Genomic DNA, 20,469 nt, shown 5'->3' on the forward strand with positions numbered 1-20,469 from the left:
ACAATAATGATGAAGTGAGACTTTTTTGGATCTGGAAACTACATGAGCCAATCACAACGAATAAGTATGAACTTTTGGTTTAAACAATACTACTAATTTAGTAACTTTAGTTTAATGTGTCTTTATTTGACTCAGAAAAGACATGAAAAGGGGAGAGGGGGAGAATTAACTTTTTCTTTCTGAGGCTTTCTTTTCATTGGTTTGTCTTATCTCTTTTTGTCTACTTGTCACAAAAAGACCACAACTTCTTTCAACGTTTTACAATCGGATCGAACCATCGTATAGATTCATAGGGTCACTGCTGACATTGACGATTCAGCAACCCTTAAATACCGTGGGTAATTTTTTAAGCGTTTCTTATTGTTTATTGTTTATTGATTTGTTCTATAATCAATGATTAATGTGCAAAAATAATTTGTGGTACTATTTAGTGGACATTTGTTATCGAAACAAAAGTGTTCCATAAAATTAATAAGAAAAAATATATATTTGATGAAACTAATTTAGTATGCTTTTGCACAGTTTTTTAATATCATCTTTGGTAGTGTTATCAATGTAATTATTATTTATTAAGGACTTGCATCTTTTATAATTTGACAACTGTCCACATGCACTTGATTAGAGGGGGAAAAGAAAAAAGTTGATTGGGTTGTTCTCATTGGAGAGTGGTCTGGACTCTGAGGCTTAGCTCGTAAAGTGGGCTGAGGTAGGTAAAAAAAGACAAGCCTTTTTTTTTTTTTTTGTTGTTGTTCAACAATATAAGCCTTATTTGAAACTTCTATCAGCTATTGTGAGTGTTGGTCTTGAGTTTGGGCCTTTGGGAGTAAACAATAGTCCATCTATGTATGACTCAAAACATACAACGACGATAATAACGTAAGACAATTCTAAGTGGTGGAATCAACACGGTCGGCTAGAAAACTTATCTAAACGAGACTAGTCCACATTGGAGTTAAAGATGGCTAAGCAACAACAATTTGAGAGAGAATGAGAAACTGAATGTCATCGTCTCACTAGCGAACTTCTCTTATCAGAAATCAATGTCATAAGTTAAAAACAAATAAATCGAAATCACTGTTATAAGATTACAGGATGAAGCAATTGGTATGAAAAGAATTAGAAACCTGGAAGGTGTCGATATCATTCGGTTTTTCGCCTTCTTTTACCAACGCACCTCTGCGGCGCTGAACGTTTGTTTCTTGGGTTTGCTCTGAATTTGATGTCTTTCGTCTTCCCCTGCATCTTCTTGTACTCTTTTGATCTCAAAACTGCTTCCAATATATTAATGTCTTCGCGGATCTCATGTCTAGAGAGCGACGTTAAGCATGGGAGTATCTCTTTCTGGAAGTTCTTCATTCTTCTCCCTCTTCTCAGCTTGAGTCCAATCTCTTTGTTGTTATCTCTTGTGATGTTATTAAGCTCATCTACAGCCATTGATGACACACAGAAGTCTTCTTCAGTGTTGGTTTCGCTTATTCCTAACGTGTGTCGCTCATATGAATCGCAGGAACATCCTGGTTCTGCTTTACCCATCTCGGGTTTATCTTGAAAGTCTTGATCTTGAGATGAACTGTTGGTTCTTGACACAGACTTTAATTGCAAGTCTTGATTTTTGTATGAAATCTCCGATATGTGGACTAATGATTCAGCTGCCATTTGAATCACTTCAGATGAATCCTCCTCCTCGTTACAACATCCATTCTCTTCCTGTAAGTCTTCTGTATCGGGAAACTCAAGCCGGGTACGGCAAGAAGGCTCCAATGCTCGAGGGGAAGAACTTCTTCTTGACTCAGTCCTCAAGTTGTTTTCAGTAGTGCAGCAAGAAGTATATGAAGCTGGAGATGCTGTGCCGTCTTTTTCATGGACATTTTGGCATTGAGGAGAGGAAAGCGGGGTAGGACCATCATCTATTCCACTTTTCTCGCAGCTCGTTTCTGTCTCTTCTTCGATGTATGGACAGTTCAAATCTTGTAAGAAACAATAATGAGGCTCGGAAGCCGACTCATCAGCCGGAGCATTATTAAGATCCAGTAAACTTGGCTCCTCATTAGTTATCTTATCACTAACATCCTCAGTGAGAGACTGATCCACTGCCTTCAGAATGTTTGAGCTGATCCTATCAAAGAAGGACGGTTTTGTTTCAGGATTTCTCATAGTAACATAGCTAACAGAAGCTGCAGCATGCTCTGTTTTCTCTGTATGAGAGACCCATGAGGGAGGTGGTTCTTCAAGATCAATAACAATTCTTGGATTTCTCTTGCTACTCCAGTTTGTGGCTGATGCTTCCTTCACAATGCTTGCTTCTAAACCCGAACGATATCCCAATTCTACTGTATTTCGGGAACCACCAATGCCGTCAAATTTCCCGGAACCAAGTGTCTCATGAAAGTTACTATACGCATAGTGATCTGCAGGAAGCCGGAGATCGATATCTTTCGTTAACAGCTTAGGGGAATTTAATCTCTTATATCCATCACTGGACATGGAGCTGTCACTTTTCACTTGATACACCTGAAATGAAAATCTTTGTGAACAATCTATTCTACTGTTTTTCTTAACAACAAACATCAAAAAGGTCAAAACTTGGAATAAAGTAGACTCTAAGTAAGCTAGAAAATATTTACCTGTCTCCCAAATAGAGTGACCATGCTGATTGGATTCTGCTTGCTAGTCTCTTTATATGATCCAACATGCGTCTGTGACAGCACTTCTTCTTTGGACAACCCGAAGAAATACATGGCAGTTTCGTCTGGTCTAACTCTTTTATTCAAATTGCTACGTCCCGTCCCTATAAAATGCAAACAGAAAAATCGAAAAAAATGAGATGATCAATACCTAAAAACCAAACTGCATAAATGGATCAACATAAACATTCGAACACAGAGAGAAACAAAACAACCATCAGTTCATAAATAGGAGCTTACACAAGTTTAAATATGAAATTCTATAGTTAATCAAACAAGGAATTTGGCTACGAGGGCATATACAGAACATCCATGGAAGCTCATTCTATAGCTTAAAAAAATTGAATAAAGAACAAGAACAAAGTCCCATGAAAGTAAATCAACAACATCAATGCTCAATTCTTAGACCAATTATCAAACGAAACACACACAAACATCTGCTAAGCCCTTCCGAATCTTGTATTGAACTAAACCCTACTGTATAATGATGATGATCAACAGACATAAACCTTTCAAACTTATGATTATGCAGAGCATGCAAATAAGTGATGCTTTTATAATGGGAGATTCCATAAACGTTATATTCACATTCACGTAGATGATATATAAATATATATTTTTCCTAAATCCAAATTCAACAGTTGAAGCTATAAGCGGAAAAGTAAAAGCATCAACTTCATGAAGACCAAAAACATAACAATACTTCAACTCTAGATAAGGAAAAAACAAATTAAAAAAAAACTAATAAGTAAAATAAAGAATTAAATATTTAAAAGAATTGAAGAATTACCCAGAGAGAGAGAAAAAACAGATAAAGCTTGAATCTTTACCAATGGAGAGATTGAGGAACAGATCTGGGACGGAGACGAGAACGCACAGGAGATAAAAAATAAGGAGAAAAATATCTCAAGAAGAAATGAGGAGATCCATGGGTCAGATTCCAATGGTTGTTGTCTCCATCAATATACACACATATAACGTGTATCTGTAATTATCACATATAAATTTCGAGAAAAATTAAATATATAAAAATCGGATCATGAGGAGCAAAAGAGAGAGAGAGAGAGAGAGAGAGGAGACTACTCTCTCAAAATCTCAGAGGTAGAGAGAGAAAAGGGTGTCGTAGTGGTTAGTGTGCAACATCAGCTATCTTTTTCTGAAATTTATATTAACTTTTTTTTCCTCTTTTTTATAAGGAAAACAAAAGATTTTTTTAGGATTCCTCACTTTTTTTTTTTTAGTTTTCCTTTTTTTATGATCGAATAATGGGGTTGTTTAGTCATTTAGTGACAACTGACTATTAAAAAATAAGGAAATTTAGAATTAAATTGAGGGGAAAAAAGGGTATATTGTTGCAGCTGTCGTGTAGTGGAGATTATGGTCAGATCTGTGTGGGTGTTGAGTTGAGGAAAGAAGAAGCGAAGAGGACCAAACATAGTGTTGGGACAGTAGAGCCTTTGTTGCCCCCAGTTTCCAGCTTTTTCCCATCTACATATATTTATATCTTTAATTTATTGATATCTCTCTATTCCCAAAGTCATTTTTATTATTTTTATTATGATTATATCTCCTACAATCTAGTACTACAATACCAATATTTTGTAGTCTTTTTTAATCTTCTCTTACAAATACTATTAGTTGTAGTTAATGTTTATAACAGTAGTATAGTATTTTGTGTAGTTGCTTTTGGGGTTGAGGTCCTTCTCGATTCAGTCGTTCAAAGCGTTCGGCGTACGTACGGGGATGGAATTGGAATTTATCTTTCTGGAAACGAAACATTACTGTCTTGGTTTTCGCATCTTTTTCCTCAAAAGTATTACACAAATGTTGTACGAAAAAAAAATAAAAAAAATTTGTACTACTTGTCTTGTTTTTCTACATTTTTGTTCTCTTTAACTGTTATTCGTAAATACTACTAGTAATCCTCCTCTTGAAGTATTGAACTAAACCAAAATACTACAATAGAGTATTGGAACTATTTCTTAATCAAATAGAGCATTATATAATGACTTTCACATTAGTTGTTAAGAATAGATGCAAATTATGTATACAGAACGTTACACTTATGCTTGCTAAAATAAATTAGAATTTTTCGTGATTATACATTAATTTATAAAATTTTCTGTTTTAGTAGTCAATTAATCCTCTAAATGTTTATCACCTTGATTTTGTTTTCTTTGACTCGTACAAAAAACACAACGCTTAGAAAATTACACTCATGGCACGTGTCAAATTTACTTACGCGTGTCAGAAATAGGTTGCGCTATCGAACTTGTTTAATTTTAATACTATTACATGAATTACGTATTTAAATTTGGAAAAGTTTCATAACGTTTGGTTAGATTCGATAACGTTTACTTATATCTATATTACAGTAGTACCGTATCCGCCGTACATACTCTTCAAGGAAACAAATACTTATCATTGTCTCATACTATGACGCCAACGCCGCCTAACTCAATCTGCTCACGTCACGTTGCCGTGATCGGAGCCGGAGCAGCCAGGCTCATAGCTGTTCCGGATCCATTCAAAGATCAGGTAATCAATTACAAAACTCTATGAGTCACTTTTGACTATATTTAGTACACTTTCCATTTCTTAAATCTTTTGTTATTGATTAGATTAAGATGATAACGATGTTGTTGTTTAACATGTGTGTAGGTGGTGATAGTGATAGGAAATCAATCCAGCGGAAGAGACGTTAGCAAGGACATAGCAACCCTAGCTAAAGAAGTCCATATTGCAACCAAGTTCGACGCATACGACAAGAAAAGTTCCCGTTAAAGCAATATACATATTCATCAGACGGTAAGAAAAAAAAAAAGAAAAGAAAAGGAAAATAACAGAACATCCATTTTATATGTACTTGTAACTAGCTTGATGTATATATGTTATAGATAGACCGAGCATACGAGGATGGTTCGGTTGTTTTTCAAGACGGGGGAAGCCGTATTTGCAGATGCCATAGTACATTGCACCGATTACAAGTATCGCTTCCCGTTTCTTGAAACTAACGATTATTTGACCATCGAAGATAACCGTGTTGGACCGTTATACAAGCATGTCTTCCCGCCTGCGCTTGCCCCTGGCCTCTCCTTTATTGGTTTACCTTCGATGGTTGGTACTAAGTAAATGCTATATATATAACTAAATCTTATTTCCGTGGCCTCATTACTTGGTTTGAAATCCAAAGCAAGTGGGTAGCTTCGGTTTTATCTGGTCGGGTTCAGCTTCCTTCGGAGGACGAAATGATAGAAGATGTCACATCTTTCTATGCAAAAACTCAAAACTTTGGGCATCCCCAAGAGATTTACGCATTTTCTAACTGATCCTCAATTTTCTCCGATGTTCGAAAAGCTTAAGCCGCATGAAGCAGTTTTGATCTCACAGTATGAGTACTTTAACTGAATCGCTAAACAGTGTGGCTGCTCGTCCATCGATCCTTGGAGAGAAGAACAATACAACATCGCTATCAAGAAAGATGATGACAGTTATCGTGATGATGTATGGGATGAGCATGATCAACTTCTCCAAAAAGCGTACCGTGATTTTGCTAAAATTCAAACCGACCAGTGTTTGTTATCTACCCACCGGTACTAGGTCATCCTAAGTCAGTGCGCTTCGAGAAAGAGAGTTGAAAGTTCGATGTTTGTAAAATGAATAAACAAAACGACCAAAAAAATGTTAAATTATAATTATATAAACTTTTTGGTAATCCACAAAATAAACGTTTTCTCTTTTGCTTGTTCCAGTCTGGAAGGTGATTATTGATTGGGATGAGAATATTACAAAGTTTGACTTTTACAACATATTTTAAGTATTTTGAGAATAAAGTATATGAACATGGAACACTAATTTATAAGAATCTTGATTTAGTGGTCGATTACAGCGTAATCGTTGCAAAAAGTTAATGCTATTTATCTACTTTTGTATTCTCTGGTCATGTGTACATGTAATTTAATTGCTAGTACGTGGGTTTTAATATCAATTTCTTAATTCAGCGGCACTAGAGTTTGGTTTAGTAGTTCAACCGAACCGTTTAACCGGAACTGAAGAGGCTTCTATAAAAACCCAATTATAAGAACAGAGCGTCACATTCACACATAAAAGGAGAAAAAAATGGCTCCCGCACAAAGCAAAATCAACTCACTCCACGTGGCAGTGATCGGAGCCGGAGCCGCAGGGCTCGTAGCTGCAAGAGAGTTACGCCGCGAGAATCACTCAGTCGTCGTCTTCGAACGCGACTCAAAAGTAGGAGGTCTCTGGGTATACACACCTGAAAGCGAGCTCGACCCACTTAGCCTCGATCCAAATCGAACCGTAGTCCACTCAAGCGTCTACGATTCTCTCCGAACCAATCTCCCACGAGAGTGCATGGGTTACAGAGACTACCCTTTCGTGACTCGACCTGAACACGACGAATCTAGAGACTCGAGAAGGTACCCTAGCCACAGAGAAGTCCTGGCTTACCTTGAAGACTTCGCTAGAGAATTCAAACTCGTGGAGATGGTTCGATTCAATACTGAAGTGGTTCTTGCCGAGCCTGATGGTTCTAAATGGAGGGTTCAATCCAAAAATTCAGAGGGGACCTCCAAAGATGAGATCTTTGATGCTGTCGTTGTTTGTAACGGACATTATACAGAACCTCGAGTTGCTCATGTTCCTGGTACTTTTTCTTTTATGTCCCGATCCAAAAGTTTTGGTTTTTTTCCTTTCTAAAGATTCGATGAATTTGAAGTGATTTATGTTTTGATTGATGAGAAATTTGTTTCTTTTTAGGTATCGATTCATGGCCAGGGAAGCAGATTCATAGCCACAATTACCGTGTTCCTGATCAATTCAAGGATCAGGTTCTTACAGATTTTTTAAATCTTTTTGTTTTTGTCGACACCTTTTAAAAAGTGCTTTTTTGCTTCTTCTGATTCGACCACTACGAAAAAGTGATTTTTCATTTCCATTAGACACATGGGACATATTTTGTTTCTTTAGCTCTCATTTTATATTAGCAGTTATTCTGTTCTTGGTATTCCAGTTTAGGTAGGTAGGGTATTGGATGGTAAGGTAGCTTAGGTTAGTCAGAATATTGGGTGTAGGATTCAGTGTGTTGGTGTTGACTTTGAAATCTTTTAGACAGTGTATATGATTCAATTATCTTACAAGTTACAATGTTGGTCTGAAATCATATGAAAGGTGGTGGTAGTGATAGGAAACTTTGCGAGTGGAGCTGATATCAGCAGGGACATAATGGCAGTAGCTAAAGAAGTTCATATTGCGTCTAGATCGAATCCGTCTAAGACATACAAACAACTTCCCGGGTCTGACAATCTTTGGCTTCACCCTATGGTAAACAAAAAAGAATATATGTTATATCGACCAGAGAGAACTATATTCATACTAGACGGGTCGCTGATTCGGTTTTTGCCTTTTTTTACGTAGATAGAAAATGCACGCGAAGATGGTTCGATTGTTTTTGAGAATGGTAAGGTTGTCCAAGCTGATACCATTGTGCATTGCAGCGGTTACAAATATTACTTCCCGTTTCTCAACACCAATGGCTACATTACCGTCGAGGATAACTGTGTTGGACCGCTTTACAAGCACGTGTTTCCGCCTGCGCTTGCTCCCGGGCTTTCCTTCATTGGTTTACCCTGGATGGTGAAGGCTCTCATTCAATCTACTTTTGTTGTCGTTTTTATAGTTTTTTTCATCCTCTAATCAGATTACTTCTTTTTTTTTTTTTAATCTGAAATCAGACACTGCAATTCTTTATGTTTGAGCTCCAAAGCAAGTGGGTGGCTGCAGTTTTGACTGGTCGGGTCACGCTTCCTTCAGAAGAAAAAATGATGGAAGAAGTTACTGCCTATTATGCAATGCGTGATACTTACGGGCTTCCTAAGAGATACACACATAAACTTGGTGCGAATCAGATTCAATACCTCGACTGGATAGCCGAGCAAGTTGGTGCACCACCTGGTGAAGAATGGAGATATCAGGAAATTGAAGGCGGCTATTTTAGACTTGCCACACAATCAGACACTTTCCGCGATAAGTGGGACGATGATCATCTCATGGTTGAGGCTTACGAGGATTTCTTGAGACAGAAGCTGATAACTAGTCTTCCTTCCGAGTTATTGGAATCCGGAAAATGATGATTGATTGATTCCTTGGACAAATGATTAACCTGTCTGAGTGTTGTTGTAATGTTGTGTTGTTCTTTCTTGTTGTGTAGAATAAAAGCCGTCAAAAGTTTCCCATTGACAAACACATGATAATCTAAGATTAATTCTTAACCATTTTCATTGTCTTTTTTTTTTTTAAATCTTTGAATGTCGAAATGAAACAAGGTTTTATACATATGGAATCAGCCCTAAGCATGTTGTATATCTTCTTGTTTCCACCACGCTCTTTGCCGCTTCTGCTGACTTCTGAGCCAAATCCGTTGCGTGCTTCATCTCCTCTATCGCTTTAAGGTTTGCTGCTAACTTAGTATCCGCTTCAGCTTTTCTCACGTTTATGTTTATTTCTTGGAGTTCTCAACTTCTTTTCGATTGCAGTCTCTGTTTCCCCTGCTCCACGTTTCAATAATTCAAACTCTTGAATCGTAACCAGCCAAAGTTTGTTCTACCCACTGTAACTAGTTCCAAAGTAAGAGTTGAAATTTTCTATGTTGGTGATATGAATACAAAAAAGGACAAAAAGTTAAATTATATACTATTTGTGGTGATCCACAAAATAAACGTTTTCTCTTTTGGTTGTCCCAGTCTGGAAAGATAACTAATTGGTGGAGTACCGTATATTTGTATAGAGTACGCATAGCGTCGCATCAGAACAAAAAAAAAAAAGAACTAAAAAATGGCTCCTGCACAAAGCACAATCAACTCACTCCACGTGGCAGTGATCGGAGCCGGAGCCGCCGGGCTCGTGGCTGCAAGAGAGCTACGCCGCGAGAACCACTCAGTCGTCGTCTTCGAACGTATCTCAAAAGTGGGAGGTCTCTGGGTATACACACCTGAAAGCGAGGACGACCCACTTAGCCTCGATCCAAATCGAAACATAGTCCACTCGAGCGTCTACGATTCACTCCGGACCAATCTCCCAAGAGAGTGCATGGGTTACAGTGACTTCCCTTTCGTGCCTCGACGTGAACACGACGAATCTAGAGACTCGAGAAGGTACCCTAGTCACAAAGAAGTCTTAGCTTACCTTGAAGACTTTGCTAGAGAATTCAAACTCGAGGAGATGGTTCGATTCAACACTGAAGTGGTTCTTGTCGAGCCTGATGGTTCTAAATGGAGGGTCAAATCCAAAAACTCAGATGGGATCTCGAGTGATGAGATCTTTGATGCTGTCGTTGTTTGTAATGGCCATTATACAGAACCTAGAGTTGCTCACGTTCCTGGTACTTTTAATATGTTTTTTCAATAGATTCTGATGAGTTTGATGTGATTTATGTTTTGATTGATGAGAAATCTGTTACTATTTAGGTATTGATTCATGGCCAGGGAAGCAGATTCATAGCCACAATTACCGTCTTCCCGATCCATTCAAAGATCAGGTTCTTAACAGATTTTTTAAATATTTTATTTTTTGTCGCACCTTTTTTCCTAGCCAACAGTATGTCGACACCTTTTGACTTTTCAATCGGAAATATTTTTTTTTCTCATTTTATATTAGTAGAGTTATTGGCTTTGGTAATATTCGAATCCCTTTTTTATATAGTGAATATTTTTATTAAGGTATGTGATGCCGGATGCCTACAGGCTACCGCACTTCCAATGGTTAGATACTATTAAAAATGATGACCATGTAATATTATTTTTAATGAATTTGACAAAAACAAAATATTATTTTTAGTTTCTTTGATTGTTTTTTTTTTTTTTTTTGAACACCAGTTTCTTTGATTGTTATGTAAGTAAATTTATGATAAGTAAAATAACAAATTATAACAAGACATGTGGCATTTGAGTTCTAGTGGATACATAGGAGGTAAAGGTTAGTAGGAATATTTGGTATAAGTAATTCAAGTATATTGGTGTTGAGTTTCAAATGTATAGATTCAATTATTTGACAATGGTGGTCTGAAATCTATGAAAAGGTGGTGGTAGTGATAGGAAACTTTGCGAGTGGATCTGATATCAGCAGGGACATAATGGCAGTGGCTAAAGAAGTCCATATCGCTGCTAGAGCTAATCCGTCTAAGACATACAAACAACTGCCTGGGTCCGACAATCTGTGGCTTCACCCTATGGTACATGACAAATAATATGTGTAGATCGTTCAGAGAGAGAACTATGATCAGGCTAGAAGGGTCGCTGATACAGTTTTTTTTTTATAGATCAAAAGTGCAAACAAGGATGGTTCGATTGTTTTTGAGAATGGTAAAATTGTACAAGCTGATACCATTGTGCATTGCACTGGTTACAAATATTACTTCCCGTTTCTCAACACCAATGGCTATATTACCGTTGATGATAACTGTGTTGGACCGCTTTACAAGCACGTGTTCCCGCCTGCACTTGCTCCCGGGCTGTCCTTCGTTGGTGTACCATGGATGGTTAAGTCTCTCACTCAATCTACTTTTGTTGGCTTTTTTCAGATTTTTATTTATACTCTAATCAGATTGTGTTTTCTAATATGAAATCAGACATTGCTATTCTTTATGTTTGAGCTCCAAAGCAAATGGGTGGCTGCAGTTCTGTCCGGTCGGGTCACGCTTCCTTCAGAAGAGAAAATGATGGAAGACGTTACTGCTGATTATGCAGTGCGTGATAGTCACGGGTTTCCTAAGAGGTACACACATAGACTTGGTGCGGGTCATGTTCAATACCTCAACTGGATAGCCGAGCAAGTTGGTGCACCGCCTGGTGAGGAGTGGAGATATCAGGAAATTGAAGGTGGCTATGTCAGACTTGCCACACAATCAGACACTTTCCGCGATAAGTGGGACGATGATCATCTCATTCTTGAGGCTTATGAGGATTTCTTGAGACAGAAGCTGATCACTAGTCTTCCTTCTGAGTTATTAAAATCCGGAAAATGATGATCGATTCCTTGGACAAATGTTGTTCTCTGTTGTTGTGTGAGAATAAAAGCTTTCAAATGTTTATCAATGATAAACACTTGAGATTAATTCTTAAACATTTTCATTGTATTTTTATCTTTGATTGTTGGAATAAAACAAGGTTTTATACAGATGGAATCATTCCTAAGCATGTTGTACATTTTCTTGTTTACGCCATCTCCTCAATTCACTTTCCACCACTCTCTTTGCAGCTTCTGCAGATTCTGCCGACTTCTGAGCCAAATCCGTTGCGTGCTTCATCTCTTCTATCGCTTTAAGGTTCGCTGCTAACTTATTATCTGCTTCATTTCTTCTCTCGTTGATCTCTTTGAGTTCAGCTGCTATAGCTGCCAACTTCTTTTCGATTGCAGTCTCTGTTTCCCCTGCTCCACGTTTCAAAGATTCAAACTCTTGGATCGTAATTTTTATCTTTGAACCAGATGATTCGTCTTGTTTCTTGCTCTCTTGCTTCTGAGATATCATCTTCATCTCTTCCCGGACTTTCTCTTCAGCTGATTTCGCCTCCTCCACTTCTCTTATAACAAGCTCTAATCTCTTTTCAGCTTCCTCTGCAGCTATCATTGCAGCCTCGGTTTCTTTCTTCAGGCTCTCTATCTTCTTGTTCATCTTTTCAGCTTCGTTTCTTGCTTCCATAGCTTCTGATTTCATCTGCTCCAGTTTCAAGCTCTCTTCCTTGAGAGCTTCCAACTTTTTAGTTTCCTCAATCTCTAACCTCTCTGCTTCTTTCTGCTGCAGATCTTCGCGTTCTCTTCTCAAGTCTTCTAGCTCCATCCTGAGAGAATTCACCAAGCTTCGGAGAGAGGATTCGTCATCAGCAGCTTCTTGTAGCCTCATCGTAGCATCATTAAGCTCGTTTGTAATGATTTTAACCGTGTTCATCTCAGATTCATGAGCTTTCTTCATCTCCTCCCTTAAAATCTCAATCTCTGAGGTCGTTTCTACCAGCTTGGCCTCAAGAGTTCTTGAGAGTTCAGGCTCATATTCTTTCCTCAACACTAGAAGTTTCTTCTCTGCCTCCTCAACAGCAGTTCTGTAACATTCTCGTAAATCATCTTTCTCCTTCACAATATTAGCGTGTTCCTGCAGATTCTGAGCAGCTGCTAGCTTGAGCTGATGAATCGCATCTTTCATATCCGAAATCTCCTTAGAAAGCTCGTTAACCTTTGCGGAGTTAACTTGGAGTGCACGTTGGGCTTCTGCTGTCTGGTTTAAAGACGTGGTTTTGATATCCATAGCGGAGTCAAAGCTCTGTCTAATTTTGTTGAGCTGCTGTTTTGCAGCATCGAGTTCAACGGTGGTGGAGAGATATTGTTCTCTAGCAACGTCAAGTTCATGGTGGTGAGGAGGAGAGCCATGAGACTTGTCATGCTCAAGCTGTTCTTCGCGCTGTTGCACGGTTTCTTTGGTATCAATAGCGGATTGCTTAGACTTGTTGACAGTCTCAAGCTTGTTGCTAAGTTCCTCCATTGTCTTCTTTGCCGTTGAAAGATCGGCAAGAGCACGAGATCTAGTGCTCTCAGCCTTGTCTAGCTTTTGCTTGATTTTGATGAATTCCTTATGGACCAGCATCAGCTCTGTTTCTTTATCGCAAACGCTCTGAAACATAACAAATATTGAAAGGGTTTAATATAATTTTTCCTACATACAAATCCATTACCTAAACAAATATCTAGAAACATGTATTATTGTCATTTAACCATGATACAACCCGTTCGTGATCAGACTTAATTAGATTAGTTACCTCAGAGGAAAGGCGAGACCTCCTTGGAGTACTTCTTTGCCTAGAGACTGCAACTTCTCCGAACAAGCTCACCGCAGCTTTCACCGATTGGAACGGTGCTCTTGTGTCTATCTCTCCCACCTCCATCGTCCTCGGAGATTCAGGACCTTTTTGTACTCTAATGTTCACCATTATCTACTATCTTTTTACCTACACAAACATGAATATCATTGATGAAAAAAATATCATATAATCCTCACATGATCGTCATATCACAAGTATATCTATTTTTGTATCATAAGTCAATAAAACTAACAACCACAATAACAACATTTACATAGCAAAACCGTGAAGACATGCATACAACGAATAGCGTGATTGGAAGAAATTAGATGAATCAAAAGAAGACACAATGTACGTACCTTGAGTTTCTCTCTGTCTTCGTGTTCTTCGTTTGGCTATTTTTTTCTTATCGTATTCTTCTTATATATAATCTCTTTCTTCCTCTACAATAACGGGATTTTTGATTGGTTATTAATCCATTTTGTCTCTTCGATCTATTTATAGAAATTTAGTTGATGGCACGACACCTTTCCTTCTTCTGTCTGCTCCCACGTCTCTCTGTCTTCAATATCCTTCTTTAATTTATTTTCATTATGACTTTTACGAGAACTCATCAAAATTTCAGTTCATTCAAGATGTTACAAGAACAAACAACTAAGATAAAACAAATTCTGGTTACACAGAAGAAAACATAATGTAGAGAATTTTTGGTTCATAATGTTGTAAACCAAAATTAGTGGTGGAATTAGACATATTCCATAATACAGGGACTCGTTTGATTATTATAAGGAAAATTGCAACACACCACTTTTAAGGAATGTGAATCTGATAGTGACTGTCCAAATTGACTTACACACGCTATGACCAGTTCAATCACCTCACGTGGTCGTCACGTGGCCGTGATCGGACTCGGAGCCGCCGGGCTCGTGGCGGCTCGAGAGCTTCGCCGTGAAGGTCACACCGTCGTCGCTTTCGAGCGTGAGAAACACGTTGGAGGACTTTGGATGTACACCGATCGAGTCGAAGCTGACGCACTTAGCGTTGACCCGGATCGAACTATCGTCCACTCGAGCGTCTACCAATCCCTCCGCACGAATCTACCACGGGAGTGTATGGGTTACAGTGACTTCCCATTCGCAACCCGATCCGGTGACGGCGGCGATCCGAGACGGTACCCGGACCACAAGGAAGTCTTGACGTACCTTCAAGATTTCGCCAAGGAGTTCAAGATCGAAAAGATGGTCCGATTTGAGACGGAGGTTTTGTGTGTGGAGCCGGCGGCGGAGGATAACCGTAAATGGAGAGTTCAATTTAAGAGCTCAAGTGGTGTCTCCGGCGAAGAAATCTTCGACGCGGTCGTTGTTTGTAATGGTCACTTCACTGAGCCTCGTCTTGCTCATATCCCTGGTAAGTAAATATTTTGGTTACTTAAAAAAAGTGTGATTAGTTTGTGATTAAATGGTTGATTAGTTTCTTAATTATCTCGTTTTTAGTCTTTTAGGGATAGATTCATGGCCAGGAAAGCAGATCCATAGCCACAATTATCGGATTCCAGATCCATTCAAAGATCAGGTCTTTGCAAATTCGTTTACTTTCCTAATTAATCATATGGATTTGGTTAAGACATCAACATTGATAGTGGTTTGACATGTTTGTAGGTGGTGATAGTTATAGGAAGTCAATCAAGTGGAAACGACATTAGTAGCGACATAGCTACTATGGCAAAAGAAGTCCATCTCTCGTCTAATGCGGTTGCGTCCGATTCATACAGTGGTTACAACAACCTACGGATTCATCCTATGGTAGATAAATATTGGAAAAATGACATTTGAGCATTGAGAATATGAATATGGTGGTCATATGATTTCTTAAATTTCCTTTTATGTATGTTGTAGATATACCAAGCCCGCGAGGATGGTTCTGTGGTATTCCGAAACGGGAAAGTGCTATTTGCTGATGTTATAGTTCATTGCACTGGTTACAAGTATCATTTCCCGTTTCTTAAAACTAACGGTTATGTGACTGTTGAGGATAACCGTGTTGGACCGCTCTACAAACATGTTTTCCCACCCGCACTTGCGCCTGGGATCTCCTTTATCGGTATACCTTTCATGGTTAGTATTACTACATGTTTGATTGAAAATGTAATTTAAGAGATTCAGAATGTTAGGATAATCTTGGAATCTCCTATATACATAGATTTAGGATCAAGTGTTTGTTCATAAAGCGGTAACTTTAATATTATTTTGGACTCATTACATGGTTTGATCTTTGTTCAATACAGGGACTTCAGTTCTTTATGTTTGAAATCCAGAGCAAGTGGGTTGCTTCGGTTCTGTCGGGACGGGCTAAGCTTCCCTCAGAGGATAAGATGATGGAAGAAGCTATAGCTTTCTACGCGAAGCTTGAAGATTTGGGGATTCCTAAGAGATATACACATTTTCTGACCGATCCTCGAGGGAATCCATTGTTCGGGACGTTTAACCCGGAGGATGCAGTTGCGATATCTCAAAGCGACTACTTCAACTGGATAGCGGAGCAGTGTGGTTGTGCATCCATAGAACCTTGGAGAGAGCGACTATACAAGGTCGCCATCAAGAAAGTTTTCTTTGGTGGAGACAGTTATCGCGATCAATGGGACGATGATCGACTCATTGAAGAAGTGTACCGCGAATTCGCCAAACTGAAATTGAACCAAGACTCTTCTTCTTAGTTGATTATTGAAATTCCAGAATCATGAGCCTATTTTGATTGTTAATGTTAAAGATTTTACTGAACAATCACCAATCATGGAAAAATAAAATATCCAAACATTTTGTTTTATTATCACAAATCATTCAAAGCCAAAACCAAAGATACCATACCGACATAAACACACTTATTTTAATAGAAACCAAATGCAAACATTAATTTTAGAGAGAGTCACAGTGAGTTTCATCCCTTTTTACTCCTCGACATCGACGTTGACTTCAGGTTCTTCCGGAGTCACCACCTCTGGTGTTTCTGTCACAACGGATTCTTCGGGCTGCTCGGTCTCCACCACTGGCTCCTCCACTGTCTTTGGTGCAACGTCAATCTCACCACTCGCCTATAACGTAGATTGATCAAAAACATTCTTGGTAAAGAAAAACACAAATCTAAACTAGATGATAAAAGTAAAATTTGTAATATAAAATTTAGGAAATATTTATAATCTTTACCACAAGGCCAGCGTCCAATTCAGAACCTTCGATTATTTGACTACTACTCATTGTCGCTGAAGACGAATGGAATTTGTATGAAGTGTTGTTATAATGCTTTCTTTGTTGAGTGAATATATTTGATCAAAGAGGGAGGCTCGGTTTCTATTTATAGCTGATGCCAATGCCTTGGAAAAACAAATCTATCAGTTTAAATATTGTGAATTTCTCTTTTAAAATAATGAACCATTTGCAGTGGAAATAGTCGTTTTTCTTTTGCATTTAAAACTTTGTATAGATCATTTTACACATCATGCCACCTACTTAATTACACCAGCTGTGCAATTTTTTCTAAGATTTAAATATTTTATTTATCATAGAATTATAGTAGAAGCAAATTCATTTGTTGGCACACAAAAAAAAACAAATTCATTGCGAAAAAAAAATCTTAACTAAATTCTAAATATGTTAAAATGAAAGTTGCGCTCGAATGAGTCTTTTTTCTTATAATTTTATGTATATATGACAATACATCTCATTGTCAGATGTAACGTGTAAGATATTATCACCTACATAAATTGCTCGAAAAATTGGACTTTATCTAACTTATTACATTTTCTTCTGTTCATGTAAACATCTACTCTTTATCTTTATTTTTACTCATATTCTACCTTTTTTTAAAGATAATAGTACATCAATTGTTTTTTGAAATATATATTATTACTTTAACCAAAAAGATATTGAATGAAGAAGAGTACAAGACATACTTTTGAAATCAATTTATGTAACTGCTAAATAAAAGAATAAAACAAAGAAAATCTGTGGACTCTCTGGAGGAATTGGGATCAAACTGGGAACATAGGTACAATGTTTAAGGAATCTGGAGGAATTGGGATCAAACTGGGAACATAGGTACAGTGTTTAAGGAAAGAACATAGGATCAAATAAAAAATTAGCTAGGAAAAAAGAGATTTTTTAATTAAAGAATTTACATAATCTAAAACATAATATGAGCTTAAAACTTAGATTACCTTCTCTAGGATAAGACATTATATATATATATATATATATATATTATATCTTACTTTATAAAATAGTTGTAGCAGTTAATGTAATATTGAAAAATTTAGTTATTTTTAATTTCACATATTATACAGATATAACATAAATTATCTAAGTTTCAATTTAAAAATTTTATTCGTAATACAATAATCTATGGTTCTGTTTTAAATAAATTAAGATATTCTAGCTTAATTTTAAAAACATAATGTTACTTTATATTATTTAGCTCCGTGTCATAGATTTAATACTTTAAAGTTTTCATATATATAGCTAAATACTTATAATTTTATTCGTTCCACATTTTATATATCAGAATTTGATTGGCCGTGTGTCTAATGTGGGGGAGTCAGCTAGACTCATTGGATTTGGTAAAAGAACTATAAAAGAATTGAATTAGGATAAGTGAGACGTCATAATCTAAGGTTGAATTGCTCCGTATTGAAATGTGTTCATTAGGTTGGTGTAAGTTTAAGGCTGATCGACACACAATGGAGACACAAAATACCTCATTCCGGTCTATAAATAGCAACTATAAAGATCATCATCGCCATTAGTACATATATATATATATATATATATATATATACTTTAACGAAAAAGATATTGAATGGAGAAGACATACTTTTAAAATCAATTCATGTAACTGCTAAAGAAAGAAAAGAAAAAAAGTACAAGTAATCCAAAATAATAAACACTAAAACTTGAGTTCTTGAAAATCTGGACTCTATAGAGGAGGAATAGGGATCAAACTGGGAACATAGGAACAATGATTAATAGCACATTTAGCATCAACGTCCATTTGAATATTCGTTAACACATTACCCCTCACAATATAAATGCAAAGCTTTTCATTTTTGTCCTTACAACACATAACGAGACTCCTTTTGTAAACATCATCGATAAAGAAACTTGGACGACAGATGGTACTAATAGGTATCGAAACTGTCATGAACTTTATCCACGTTACATGCTCCACATCGTTATTATTAATCTTGTTTCTTGTCACCCAAACCTCAATATTATTATTTGTTCCGTTCATTTTTTTTAACAGGGAAAGCCGATCTTTTCTAAAAGTTGAGAGGACTGGAAAAGAAGAGTTCATCATATTCCACGGTAGAACGCAAAAAACTTTATATATTTGTTTCGAAAAATCGAAAGTTTGGATAAAATACTCATCAGCCTTCCGATCGGGAACAACCCAATACAAATTTCCATTCAAAGACACATCATTATATGTGGGGAACATTTTTCCAAGATATGCATTCGTGCGCTTCCACTCATTAGTTTCCAACGTGTAAATAGCAGTAGAACCGAAGATGTAGTAATCTTTTTCAGGTTTACCACTATCGTATCCTATGCCACGAAACGTGAAATCTTTGTACTGAGACTCGATCCATCTAGTTTGTCTCAACCACGGGTTCCAAACCGCAGCTTCACATGACAACGAGTCACAATACAATAAGCCATCACAAGGAAGAAAACGTGTAGTCATGTTATTATTATGAAAAGAAGGAATATCTAACGATAACTCATGCATCTCTATATTTGGATCCTTGCTCAGATTAATGCTTACTGAATACATCTTAGAATCGGTCCATACGAGAAAGTGAGGACGGATACGAACCAAGTTGTTATTGTGAAATGATTTGCTTTTAAAAAGTGCTTTCCATTTTTTGCAAACAATTTTGAATCGGATTAGAGATAAAGGCGGAAGACGATAGAGTATGCCTTCTACCAATTCCCACGGAAGCTCTACATGCATCATTTTGGTCTTTGATGTAATGATGAAGCTAACAACACATAATATGCAATATATAAATTGTAAAGAAAAAAAGTTAACTAGGAAAAAAAGAAAACAAGAAAAAAGGAGATTTATTAATTAAAGATGAGAAATATATTCTAAATTCATAATATGAGCTTAAAACTTAAGGATTACCTTCTCTAGGATAAGACATGATATATATCTTACATCTTTATAAAGTACATAGCAGATAATGTGATATTGAAATAATCTAGCTATTTTAATGATTTTACATATTATACAGAGATAACATTAATTAACTAGGTTTCAAATTTAAAATTTTGATTCTAAATAAATAAATTAAGGTTCTAGCTTAATTTTAAAAAAATGTTGTTACTTTATATTATTTAGCTCCATGTCATAGATTTAATATTAATTAAATACTTATAATTTACTTAATTCCAAATTTCATATATCACAATTGATTGGCCGTGTGTCTAATGGGGGGGGGGGGTCAATTAATTAACTCTGATAGATTAACTCTGTTAATTCCCATGGGATCTCCCTTAATCTAGGCCGCTACACTTCTTTACTAGTCAATTAATTTACGTAGAGACTAGGTTCGGACCCGCGCTACAGCGCGGAGGAAATAATTACATATATATAACTTTTAACGGATTAGATTATGTTATATTTTAATTTTGTTAAAGTGCAGTCGATTACGGTAAATTATATATTTGTATAATAAGTTTAAATAAAATAATAAAAGAAAAAGCGAGTAAATAATCATATACTGAGTTTTTATACAATTAAGTTTAAAAAAAAATAATAAAAGAAAAAGCGAGTAAATAATCATATACTGAGTTTTGATACAATTAAAAACACGGGGAAAATTTAACAGCACTAAATAATATTTGTCGATAAATTATTCATTTTGA

The 20,469-nt window shown here is 36.7% G+C and overlaps 7 protein-coding genes and 1 long non-coding RNA gene across 10 annotated transcripts; 4 read left to right on the forward strand and 4 right to left on the reverse strand.

Moving 5' to 3' along the window:
* Window positions 1–957: 957 nt before the first annotated feature.
* Window positions 958–3,783, reverse strand: LOC17898467. 2 transcript variants are annotated; one of them, XM_023789954.1, is made up of 3 exons: window positions 3,515–3,783; window positions 2,625–2,788; window positions 958–2,511 (listed from the first exon to the last, which is right to left on the reverse strand). In XM_023789954.1, exons 2-3 carry the CDS (start codon window positions 2,736–2,738, stop codon window positions 1,141–1,143), a joined length of 1,485 nt encoding a protein of 494 aa, XP_023645722.1. In that variant the 5' UTR covers window positions 2,739–2,788; window positions 3,515–3,783; the 3' UTR covers window positions 958–1,140. The 2 variants fall into 2 exon arrangements, with proteins under 2 accessions (XP_023645722.1, XP_006307256.2); XM_006307194.2 differs by having other exon boundaries at window positions 3,475–3,783.
* Window positions 3,784–5,120: 1,337 nt separating this feature from the next.
* On the forward strand, window positions 5,121–6,284 carry LOC17896725 (flavin-containing monooxygenase FMO GS-OX-like 6). Its single transcript, XM_023790159.1, is given in 6 exon segments — window positions 5,121–5,222; window positions 5,346–5,492; window positions 5,582–5,614; window positions 5,616–5,814; window positions 5,856–5,962; window positions 5,964–6,284. Coding segments are annotated over 6 exon segments (909 nt in total).
* Window positions 6,285–6,778: 494 nt separating this feature from the next.
* Window positions 6,779–8,977, forward strand: LOC17900728 (flavin-containing monooxygenase FMO GS-OX5). The gene is made up of 5 exons (XM_006303961.2): window positions 6,779–7,350; window positions 7,464–7,534; window positions 7,875–8,027; window positions 8,121–8,339; window positions 8,438–8,977. Exons 1-5 carry the CDS (start codon window positions 6,804–6,806, stop codon window positions 8,831–8,833), a joined length of 1,386 nt encoding a protein of 461 aa, XP_006304023.1. The 5' UTR covers window positions 6,779–6,803; the 3' UTR covers window positions 8,834–8,977.
* Window positions 8,978–9,439: 462 nt separating this feature from the next.
* On the forward strand, window positions 9,440–11,876 carry LOC17898033 (flavin-containing monooxygenase FMO GS-OX5). Its single transcript, XM_023790084.1, has 5 exons — window positions 9,440–10,083; window positions 10,169–10,239; window positions 10,780–10,932; window positions 11,020–11,238; window positions 11,329–11,876. Exons 1-5 carry the CDS (start codon window positions 9,537–9,539, stop codon window positions 11,722–11,724), a joined length of 1,386 nt encoding a protein of 461 aa, XP_023645852.1. The 5' UTR covers window positions 9,440–9,536; the 3' UTR covers window positions 11,725–11,876.
* A 9-nt stretch (window positions 11,877–11,885) lies between these two features.
* Window positions 11,886–13,930, reverse strand: LOC17900317 (WEB family protein At1g12150). The gene is made up of 3 exons (XM_006303474.2): window positions 13,909–13,930; window positions 13,508–13,696; window positions 11,886–13,362 (listed from the first exon to the last, which is right to left on the reverse strand). Exons 2-3 carry the CDS (start codon window positions 13,676–13,678, stop codon window positions 11,890–11,892), a joined length of 1,644 nt encoding a protein of 547 aa, XP_006303536.1. The 5' UTR covers window positions 13,679–13,696; window positions 13,909–13,930; the 3' UTR covers window positions 11,886–11,889.
* A 381-nt stretch (window positions 13,931–14,311) lies between these two features.
* On the forward strand, window positions 14,312–16,372 carry LOC17900614 (flavin-containing monooxygenase FMO GS-OX-like 1). 2 transcript variants are annotated; one of them, XM_006307359.2, is made up of 5 exons: window positions 14,340–14,956; window positions 15,051–15,121; window positions 15,208–15,351; window positions 15,445–15,663; window positions 15,834–16,372. In XM_006307359.2, exons 1-5 carry the CDS (start codon window positions 14,410–14,412, stop codon window positions 16,260–16,262), a joined length of 1,410 nt encoding a protein of 469 aa, XP_006307421.1. In that variant the 5' UTR covers window positions 14,340–14,409; the 3' UTR covers window positions 16,263–16,372. The 2 variants fall into 2 exon arrangements, 1 of the variants encoding a protein (XP_006307421.1); XR_002832453.1 differs by lacking the exons at window positions 15,445–15,663; window positions 15,834–16,372 and having other exon boundaries at window positions 14,312–14,956; window positions 15,043–15,121; window positions 15,208–15,220.
* LOC111828638 lies at window positions 16,353–16,877 on the reverse strand. The gene is made up of 2 exons (XR_002832454.1): window positions 16,750–16,877; window positions 16,353–16,637 (listed from the first exon to the last, which is right to left on the reverse strand). It is a non-coding gene; the product is annotated as an uncharacterized LOC111828638 (long non-coding RNA).
* Window positions 16,878–18,450: 1,573 nt separating this feature from the next.
* On the reverse strand, window positions 18,451–19,655 carry LOC17900872 (putative F-box/kelch-repeat protein At1g12170). Its single transcript, XM_006303652.2, has one exon. The coding sequence runs from the start codon at window positions 19,553–19,555 to the stop codon at window positions 18,515–18,517; it is 1,041 nt and encodes a 346-aa protein (XP_006303714.1). The 5' UTR covers window positions 19,556–19,655; the 3' UTR covers window positions 18,451–18,514.
* Window positions 19,656–20,469: the final 814 nt, after the last annotated feature.

Source organism: Capsella rubella, unplaced genomic scaffold, assembly GCF_000375325.1.
Source record: "Capsella rubella cultivar Monte Gargano unplaced genomic scaffold, Caprub1_0 scaffold_1, whole genome shotgun sequence".
In the NCBI taxonomy this organism is placed as follows: Eukaryota; Viridiplantae; Streptophyta; class Magnoliopsida; order Brassicales; family Brassicaceae; genus Capsella; species Capsella rubella.